At 51.6% G+C, this 10,833-nt stretch overlaps 1 protein-coding gene across 1 annotated transcript in view; it reads left to right on the top strand.

The window, feature by feature from the left end:
- The first annotated feature begins 3,647 nt into the window (after positions 1-3,647).
- Positions 3,648-10,833, top strand: part of LOXHD1 (lipoxygenase homology PLAT domains 1) — a 166,239-nt gene continuing 159,053 nt past the window's right edge. Inside the window, exons 1-2 of the mRNA XM_086682857.1 lie at positions 3,648-3,843; positions 4,114-4,228. Of these exons, the coding sequence (XP_086538983.1) occupies positions 3,648-3,843; positions 4,114-4,228 (311 nt within the window). The remainder of the gene's footprint in view (positions 3,844-4,113; positions 4,229-10,833) is intronic.

Raw genomic sequence — 10,833 nt, 5'->3', positions numbered from 1 at the left:
AAAGCTCCCGGACCTGCCACCCTGTCCACTTCTGTTCAGGGGCTCTGCACGCCTGTGTGACTATCTGGTCCCTCACATGTTTGCTCTTCTTTTTACCCTTCGTGAAGCCATCTTCGTTTGATCTCGAAGATTCCTAAGAACAAGGCAGGTGTGATCAGTCCCAATTCACAGGTTAAGGACTGAGGTCCTGAGAACTTAAGTGACTTGAGCAAAGTCGCAGGCGGGAGAGAGAAGAAGAGTTTAAAATATCCTTTCTCAAGGCGAGTCCCCCCTTGACCTCTCAGTGCCGCCAGACGGAATGGTGCTCTGTGCACCGGGTGCATCGAGAGAACTGTGCTCATACTAACCAGTGTGATCCTCATAACCAGCCGAGGAGCAGGTGGGGTCCTTGTCCTTTTTCTCAGATGGGGAAACTGAGGCGTGGCGAAGTTACATAACTCGCCCGAGATCACAAAGCTACCAAGTCCCAGTCAGAATCTGAATCGAGCTGGTCTGGCTCGTGCTTGCTCTTGTGCAGCTTGACCTTGACTGTGGTACCAGCGCTTGGAGAAGAGCAAGGCGAGGTGGGTGTAACGCTGACATTTCTAAGAGATGTGGGTGCACAGGCCTCCCAGTCAGGTGCAGGACACTGGCAGTAAACGTGGATGCTGCTAATGGTAGTCACATGCTGAACCCTCGTGGTCACTGCTACTCTCTCGCTTCTAGAACAACATGTCTCCCACTCTTTTGAACTCCAGTTCTTGCATTATTGGGAGACTGTTGGGGAGTGGGATGGGGAAGAAGAAGGAGGAAAAGGAGAAAGGCCTCGGTGTCCGTCTCTGTTCTTCAGGTCACCTCCAGGCTACAGTGGAGCTCAGCAACAGCCAGTGGGAGCAGAGCGGCTCCATCAATCCTCTGAGGGAAGGCTGAGCCCCGGCATTGGTCTGTCTCCTGGCTCGGACAGGGCCATGAGGGGAAGAGTGTGACTCATTTCAGAACCTGAGATCCAAGGGACCTTGGGGGCCATCCGGCACACGCTTCCAGCCCTGAGACCCTCTCCTCTTGTGCAGCCCAGACAGGCTTGCCCAGCATCGGTTGCGGTACAATATCCCAAGAAAGCCTCCCTGAGAATTTTTAATGGGGATAATGGCGGGCATGATGATGATGCCTTTGATGCTGGCAATGGAGATGATGATGACCATGATAGGGATGATGGTGATGATGGTGGTGGTGATTATGAGGGCAGTCTACCACTCGAGGAACGCATATCTTTTATCCAACTGTGGAAGAGCGTCTGTAAGATAAGTTCCTCAAAATGCAAGTGATAGAGTCAGTGAAAACGAACACTGAAAATTTTGTTTTATTTGATTCAATCCTGATCACAATCCTTCAAGGAAGAAATTGTTCCTGCTTCAGAGATGAGGCAATGGAGGCTGTGTACAAAATTTGGTTGCTATCACATAGCCAGTAATGGTAGAATTGGGGGTCAGATATTGGTCACTTGAGTTCCATAGTCTATGTTCATTTCATCGATTGACACGTTCATTTGCTCATTCATTCCCCCAGGTAATTATTTATTGTGCACTTCCCACGTGCCAGGCTCTGTGCCAGGAGCAATGCTATGGTGCCATTGATGGTTCTTTGTGCTGAACAGGGAGGGTACTTTGTTCGTTGGGGTCGTCCCCTCTGGAGCCAAACAGAATGTTGTGTTTTCCCCGGGATATGTGTCCTCCGCGAGATCGTTCTTTGGCCATCTGAATTAAGTTTTTTAATTAAAAAATTTTAAATTGGGGAATAATATATATACAGTATAAAACTTTCACAAAGATACAGTTGGGTGACTTTTCAGGTATGTGCGTGCTTGGGTAATTACCATTCAGATCAGGACACGTTCTTGCCAACACTTAGCACTGTCAGTCTTTTTAATTTTAGCCATTCTGGTGGGGATATAGTAGTATCTCATTGTAATTTCAGTTTGCATTTCCCCGACGAACAGTGATGCTGAACACTCTTCCATATGTTTATTGGCCGTTTGGATATCTTCGCCTATGACTTGCCTACTTAAATCTTTGGCCCATTTGTCAATTTTATTGAAATACAGTTTTATTGAACTGTAACTACTTTTTAATAAAATGCATCAATTTTACTTTATTTAAAAAAAATTTTTTAATGTTTATTTATTTTTGAGAGATAGAGAGAGTGAGAGAGACAGAGCTTGAGAGGGGAAGGGCCAGAGAGAGAAGAAGACACAGAATCTGAAACAGGCCCCATGTCTGAGCTGTCAGCACAGAGCCCGATGCAGGGCCTGAACTCATGAACCGCGAGATCATGACCTGAGCTGAAGTCAGATGCTTAACCGGCTGAGCCACCCAGGTGCCCCAAAATGTATCGATTTTAAATGTGCTGTTTGATGGGCATTGACAAATGTACACCTCTGTGTGACCATTAGCCCAATCTATGTATAGAGTGTTTAAAGTATCCCCCAAAGTTCCCTGAGCCCCTCCTCAGTCAATTCTCCATGCTGCAAACTCCAGGCAGCTGTGTTCCGCTTTCTGTTAAAATAGTTTACTCTTTTTAGAGATTCATGCAAATGGCATTATAGTGTGCAGTGTCTTATGTCTGACTTCTTTTGCTCAACATAACCTGCTTGAGATTCACCTATATTGCATATAAGGGTGGTTCACTCCTTTCTGTTGCTGAGTAGGATTCCGTCGTATGGTTATATCACGATTTGTTGATCCGTTCACCTGCGGTTGCATATTTAGGTTGTGTCCAGTTTAGAGCCATTATTATTGCTTCTCGGCCTTTTGGCTAAGATCAAGTGTAGAGCTGTTGTGTACAAAGCTGCTTTGAATGTTTGTACGTGGGTCTTTGAGAAGGCATGTTTTTATTTCTCCCAGGTGAATACCCAAAGTGGAATGTCTGGGTCTTCTTGTAAGTGTGTGTTTATCTTTTAAACAATTTGTTACCCTAATAGTGTGGTATCTGTTTTCCTTATTTATTTGTATGGCTTCTTTATATCTTCTGCTTATGAGTCCTTTGATAGCCATATGCGTTCCAAATATCTTCGCCTTTTCATTCTCATGATGGTCTTAATTTTCACTAAGTCCAATTTATCACATTTTTTTATGGCCAGTGTGCTGTTGAAGGAGCTGTGTGCCCTTGAAATCAGCTTTTGAGGCAGCTTCCTCATCCCTCTCGTGCCCCAGACTCTCCTTTTCGCCAAACCACACGTCTCCAGGCCTCTGTCTTCTCGCAGGTGATGTGGTCCTGGGATTTCCACCATCCTGCTCATTCTTCTGTGGACCCTCAGTTTGGAAAGGCCCTTATGTACCTGCAAAGCTGTGTGGGCAACGCTTCAGGCCCCGGAGTCGTCCAAGGAGGGCTTGTGTACAGATCAGGCACCCTTGTGGTGTAGGCTATGAAGAATTAGGATTTGTTTGTCCCCAGAGACAAGGAGTTGTGCAAATGTACTGCTGCTTCCTTTCTTGTCTTGTAGTGCCTTGATCGAGACCTTCATCAGAACCAGGGACTTCAAGAGAAAAGGCATCGACAACAAACAGCACAAGGTTCTAGGAACCTCAGAGAAGGGAAATCAGTGCCCCTGCTAAGAAGGGACACTGGACAAAGCTCTGCTCGGCTCTGGGATGCCTTGTCTGGAGCCTGTGATGGCAGCGCCCGGGAGCTCACGGGAGACGAGGGCTGGCAATGCAGCTGTGTTCGTAGAGGGCAGAGAGGAGAGTGAGGGGCAGGTGCAGGCTCTGAAGAAGGCCAGGTCTAGGAGGCACATGAGTGCCGTGCTGGAAAGATCACAGACCAGGCCTCCAGAGGCCCTGGGCTGGGCTCTAGTGCTGACACCGAGTGGTATGTGACCTGGGCTTTCCCTGCTGCCTGCAGGCTCCTCACCTGTAAGATGAATGTGTGGCATTAAATGGGAGGTTTGGGTCTTACACGGGAGTTGGTGTGGCTCTGACCATGGCTCAATGGCTTGTGGGCTGGAGCGGGGTTTATAGAATAGACGCCTTTGTGGCTGGATATCCTCTGCACAGCTGGCAGGAGCTGTGACTTCTCCAGGCCCCTGTAGGATTCTGGGTTTTCTCAGAAGCCTGTGATGTGTTCTCTTTTCTCCTCCAGTCTACGAGGTGGTCATAGCCACGGGGGATGTTCGCGGCGCAGGGACAGATGCCAATGTCTTCATCACCATTTTTGGAGAGAATGGGCTCTCTCCCAAGCTCCACCTCACCAGCAAGTGAGTACCAACTTGGCCTTAGTGGGGGTCACGGGCCATCAGTCGGGGTTGGTGCCGTTCTGGAGCCCAGGGAGAAGACCTGTGTGTCCACAGGCATATTAGGTGGCACGGGGCCTCTGTCAACCAGGTCTCTCCCAGTGATCTCCAGCCAATATTCCTTAGCTCCCCTGTTGGCTTTTGTGAGAAGTATCGCCCACTTTGGATCTCTGACTTCCCCAGGAACTTATTAGCTGTCCCTTGCTTTGGGAGAGGACACTCAGGACTAAGAAACCTGGGTCTAGGTCCAGCTTTACCACGTGGTTGCCATGTAACTTTGGCCAAATCTCTTTGCATCCAACGGCCTGGCTTCCTCATCTAGCATCTGGGAGTGAGAATTCCCCTTTTACCAAACTTACAGGGCGGTTGAGAGGAAGAAACAAAAGCATACATTCAAAGGAAGCATGAGCTTAAAGTGCTCTGCACCTGTGTCTCTCCAGGGGCCCAGTGTCACACTAAACCTGCTAACGCACACTCGAGTCAGCCGTATAGGCTAGCATGTGTGCTCGTGTGCGTGTCTGTGTAGACGTGCTCTGTGTATGTGTTTGTGTGTGCACCTGTGTTCCCCATATCATTGTGATCCATTGACAGCAGGGGCTGCTATCTCTTTGTTTTGACCCTGTCCCCCGACCGCACACAGGTGCACACAGATATACCCAGAGCAAAACATGGGAATGCTTTGGCGGAATTCTAGCGTTCTAGAGCTTCCCAGGGGCTGCAGGCGTGGTCTAGGCCCTGGTTTTCAATCTGTGCTGAATGGAACCAGGGATCGGTCCGTTGGTTCTGGGCCCATCGTGCCTCCATCCTTCCTGCAGAGTAGCTCACTGATGGTTGTCTTACCCACCGAGTTTCGGAGTCAGATTTTATTTGTACCGAGAGTTCTATAGCCAAGAAAAGTTTGAAAAACCACTAAATTTATTTCAACTTATTCATGGCAAAACTGAGGCCTAGAGAGGAATGGAGATTAGCTCTGAGCCATGGAGCTCCTAGATGATAAAGCTGGTCCTCAAACCCCAGGTACTTGATGTGGACGTTTTCCTCAAGCGCTGGCCCTGTGGCCCAGAGGGTGCGTGGGAGCTTCCCCTGCAGGCTTCCAGGTCGTCACTTCCAAGGGCGCCGGGGAGGCTATAGAGGGGTGGGGACCACAGGCCAGGACATCCCTGAACTCTGTGCTTCACAGACTGACCTGGCCCCGTGTCCCAGGTTTACCCCGAGCGCGGGCTGTGGTATAAGTGCGATCCCATCGAGGCAGGCATAACGTCCTATTTTGTCCATTTCTGCAGAACGGGGTACGCGCCTTCTTGTACTGCTTACACTGCAGAGTGACTGGCTTGTGGAAGTCTTTCTCACCAGTGATGTGGGCACGGTAAAGGGAAGACATGAAATGTCCATCCTCTTTGCCATGTGACCTCCCCCGAGCACACCGTTCTAGGGAGAAGCCACTAGGCTCTGGGAATGCAGCCAAGCTGGTTTCTAGCATCCCCAGCCTGCCCCTTTGAAACAAAAAGAGCCATTTTCTCCTTTCATGGTCATTTCTCACTGTCTTTCCCACTTTCTTGCACCCAGTGCCCTCACTCTTCCCCCTCGGCCTTTTCATTTGTCAAAACAGCCTCTCGGGAAGGCCCCAGAGTCACCCTTCATGAGCTGGTGTGAAGGTTTGTCCCTGAGTCCCCATTTCCAGGAGTGTGAGATCCAGCCTTCCTTCTCAGTGTGGAAGGTACTACCTCACAGCAGAGGGGCTAAGACACGAGCAGGGCCGGGAGGTCTCCGGGCGTCACACACAGGCCCTCCCGCCAGCCCCGTGGACAGAAGTCAACACCCCTTCCCCCTGCTACTCCGAGGTCTCTCCCGTACCTGTGTGGTGCTCCAGGTGGGACAGCAGGGGCACAGGTCTGGCCAGGACTCCGGGCAGGCTGGCCTGGAGGGCTCTGCAGGAGCCCATGGGGAGTGGGTGGTTTGGGAGATGGTCTCCTTTTGTAGCATCAGCATATGTCCTGGGAGGCTGGAGAGGTGACATGCACAGGGATGCCAGGTGGAGGGGTGATGAGGGGAGTCTGCTTCATCCCTCTGGCCCCTCTCCCAGTTGTTGGCAAACAGCCAGGGCTCAGGAAGTGTCATACCGTCAGGGCGGCCAGAGTGGGACTTTATAGGGAAGGGCAGGTGATCTGGGCCTTGGGTGAGGGAAAGACTCAGATGAGAGGGGCAGGAGGAAGGTAGTTTAGACCACGGGGAACAGCTTGCAGACACATGGAGGCAGCAAGGGGCCAGGAGGGGAGGACAGGCTGTGGCAGGCCTTGCTTGCAAGCTGATCAGCAGAGGCCCGATTTACGATGCGGCCCAGAAGGATGAATCTGGCTGCCGCAAGACCCCAGGGAAATGTCTGCAGAGAGAATTGCAAAGACACAGTCAGTTCTCACCATCTAAGATGCATTCAGTTCAAGACGGAGACCTTGGGCCTGGGAGGGGAGCACCACTTTCCAAGGAATCCCAGGCTGCCTGGGTGACCCAGATGCCAGGGCCGCAGAGGTCACCATGCTCTGTGCTATTTAGATGCAGGTGTTCCAGCCCACCCCTCACCCCCACCCTCGCCCTGGGGTCTGGCTCAGAATCTCTCATCTCGCTGTCTGCTGCTGGTCCCTCCTTGCCACGCTGTGTCACCCAAACCCAACTCGCATGTCAACTGGAACTGAGCTCCTTTTCCTTGCCTTACACACACACACACACACACACACACACACACACACACACGGGCTACAAGGTGTTTTTGAGTGCATCAGACTTCACCAATACTCAGGGCACCAGAGGGAGTTCCCAGCACAGCCAAGCAAATGGCTTAAAATGGAATATTAGACAGACTCCCTCATCTTAAGATTAAACCACTGCCTATCCTGGAATTTCTTCCTGGCTGCTTTCTCCACAGCGTCTGGTCTTGTCCCCTCACCCCACCGTCCTCTCCCGCTTCGCCTACATCCTCTCTTTTCTCCCTTCTGTTCCTGCTCCGTCTTCTGCCTTTTCTCCTGAGCCCCAGGACCTCCCACATGGCTTCTCAGCATGCTTATTTCCCAATACAGAATCATTCTGCTGCAATTATTTGGTGCCTGAGGTTAACATGCTGATTGTGCTTATCCTCTTGGTCTAGTGTCTAAATTCCTCCGTACACACTGGCCCGTCTCTTGGGCAGCAAAGAGTGTGACGTGTTCACTTTGATCCTCTGTTAGCTCCACCCCAACCCCAGACCAAGCTGAGTGTCAACAGCCCTGGGTCCCACAGGAAGGCCCCCATATGCTGGGCGCCCTTCCCGGTGACCCAGGACCACTCCCAGCACTGACTGGGTCACATGTTCAGAATATGGCAAAAGGATGGGATCTCATGCATCTTCTGGAACACGGATCTCCTGTTGAGAATTCGCCAGCTGAGTGTCAGAGAACGCCTGGCATTTTAGCCTGCTGGCCCTGCCAGGCTGGCGGCTAAAATGCCCTGTGCAGCCTGTGAAGCCTCTCCTGGGTAGGGGTCCCCGCTGAATGGGCAGGTACGGACAGGGAGGGGGCTGGGTACTGCATTACGCTTCATTTGCTGAGTGTCCAGGAGCCCCGGTGAAGCCGCAGTCTCCACAAAGAAACGAGCGGTCTGCATTTCTAATGTTTCCTTTGACAGGGGACCCTCCATGCTTTGGTATTTCCACCTCACCTCCAGCTTCTGAAACCCACCGGCATTGCATTCTGACTTCCCAGACGTGGGGATTCGGGAATCTGACCCCAGTGGGCTGAGGTTGGGGTTTGTTTGTGATTATCCTGGCCGCTCCCTGCAAGAAGAGAGTCCGGGTAGGCCTGTCTCCACAGTCCTTCTTTTCGTTCCTCTGAGGACAGGCCCTCACAAGGCCTTCCTCTCGTCTTCCGGAAGATGTTGACACTGCAGACAATCACTCCACATTGTGTGATGCCCTGGAACACTCGGGTGTGGTCCTGAGACCCTCTGCCCCCACTGGTAGTTCTTTCTCTCCTGGTCCCCCTCCTTCCGCTTTGCTTTTCGCAAAGTGTTTTCCATGAGACAGTGAAGCATGGCGGTCAACTATTTAACAAACACGCTAGAACGCATGCGTCCACATTCTCCCTGGCCCTGGGCTCAGGGCCTTTGTGCAGGGCGCAGGGAGCTGTCAGTGCTTCTCCAGAAGGAGCTGTGGTCAGAGGCCCCCCAGGACACCAGCTGCTCTCCTTCCAAATCACCCTCCTCTTCCCCTGCTCATGGGCACTCGCCGTTTTCCAAATTCCAGGTGGCTCAGCAGATGAAGCCTGACAAGCCTCGAACTCATCCCCCAAGGATTCAGCCCAGGCAGCTGCTGGCCTCGGGGCATGGGGGGCTGTGGAGACAGGACCTGTCGCCGTGTGCATAATCACAGATCGAGATGTACTCCCTTTGGCAAACTTAGAAAATACATACACGGACCAGAAAACATAAGCAACACTTCATAATACTCTTACCATCGAGACATGATGTTTTGTATAAATCCTTCTTCTTCATTGTTTTTTTTTTTTTTTCAACATTTATTTTTGGGACAGAGAGAGACAGAGCATGAACGGGGGAGGGGCAGAGAGAGAGGGAGACACAGAATCGGAAACAGGCGCCAGGCTCTGAGCCATCAGCCCAGAGCCCGACGCGGGGCTCAAACTCACGGACCGCGAGATCGTGACCTGGCTGAAGTCGGATGCTTAACCGACTGCACCACCCAGGCGCCCCCTTCTTCATTGTTTTTAAAAGCAGCTGGCCTCCCGTGGTGTTCCTACATTTTCTTTTGCAACTGCTTTTTCTTTTAAGCCCATATCATAAACCTGTTCCTGTTCCATTAACATTATAATGGGAGTTTTTGGTGGCTGCGTAATATTCTACCTCACAGCCTCCCAGGGTGGCTATTTCTTAGGGTATTTATCTGGTGTAGAGACCCTTGTCTATTCTACACATTTATTTCCTGGTCTCATAGGTTGAAAATACCTCTTGTTCACTTCCTTATATCCCACCCACACAAGCCTGATGGTGCTTAGATTTGACGTTCCTGTGTTTTCCACGTCGTTGCACATCTCCTCTTACCCTGCAGCACAACATGGGGTTGTTGTTCATCACTTTTGGAGATAAGATTCTCACAGGTATGTGCAGCAACCCCAGAGAAGGGGCCCTTTCACTCGAGCAAAAAGCCAGAAGTTTCCATCACTTTCTCCTCCTCCCCCTCGGTGCCCAGACCACAACTTGGGGCCTCTTTCCCCCCAACAAGCCTGCCTCAGGGTACATTAAAAATTTTTTTTCTAATGTTTATTTATTTTGAGGGAGAGAGAGACAGAGTGCGAGCAGGGGAGGGGCAGAGAGAGAGGGAGACATAGAATCCGAAGCAAGCTCCAGGCTCCAAGCTCTCAGCACAGAGCCCGACGCGGGGCTCAAACCCACAAGCTGTGAGATCATGACCTGAGCCAAAATCGGATGCTTAACTGACTGAGCCACCCAGGCACCCCTCAGTGTACATTTTCCACTTAATTTCATGAGATCTGCCCTGCTTTTGGAGGACCTTAGGCCTCATGTCTCACGACATGCCCACCTGAAGGAAACTTCTCGGGACAGACTATTTGCTAAAGTGGGTCTGTTTGCAGAGAACCACAGCTTTGGAGTGTGCAGAACTTATAGGCCTTCTGTTACCAAGTCTGAGCCTTGTTGCCTTAGAGGGAAGGCTCTTCCCCTCTGTCTTTATTTGGAAGCACAGTGATGGCCTAGTTATTATATGTGTTTGTCTTCCACACTTTTCTTTCCCGTGGGCTGAGTGCTGGTGACGAGAGCCCTGGCTGGAAGCCCCGGGGGAGGTCGACGGCTCTCCGGCCTCCGGGGGAGGGCGTCGCTGTGTGGGCAGGAAGAGCTGTGAGTGGAACTGGATGGCCGGGTCCGAGCCCACACAGAGGACACAGCAGATGTCCGTGCGAGATTCAGGTTTCTGCTCCCGGAGGACTCCGGGTGAGGCTGCTCCAGCCCTCCTGTGTCTAAGCTGATGCAACCTAGGATGCTCCAGAGTCTGGACCCACCCAGGCAGCTCGTTGAGGAACATCTCAGGTGTACTTGCTTTTGTTCACACCGTCTTTGTGACGCCAGATACGCATTCCCTCACCACCCGCCTCCCTGGTTGCTGGTTTTTTGGTTGAGCGTTTCCTTTCTTGTTGGAATGGCAGGACCATGGGCCACCACCCAAGCTCCACATCCGCTTGGAGCTGCCATTGCAACTCCCCCCAGCAAGAGCAAGGCAGGTGAGGAGAGGCCCGGGGGCCTGCAGACCCAAGAGCACCATGGCGTTCACTATGGCCTCCTTCCTCCTCCGCTGTCCCAACGCAGAGCAGCCAGAGGGCATTGGGTCATGACTTTGGGGATCCAGGTTCTGATCCCAGACCTGCGATCAATTGGCAGTTTCCTTGTTTGTAAAATGGGGCTAATTGTTGCCCACCATACCTGCCTTAGTGATGTGTGGCGAACATCACAGGACAACTTGAGTGTGAAAGCAAGGAACGGGTAGTAACCGACCTTGCCCTCTGTCAGAAAGGAGT

This window comes from Puma concolor, chromosome D3 (genome assembly GCF_028749965.1).
Source record: "Puma concolor isolate L17-30 chromosome D3, mPumCon1.1.hap2, whole genome shotgun sequence".
Taxonomy (NCBI): domain Eukaryota; kingdom Metazoa; phylum Chordata; class Mammalia; order Carnivora; family Felidae; genus Puma; species Puma concolor.
This window is presented reverse-complemented; position numbering and strand designations above follow the sequence as displayed.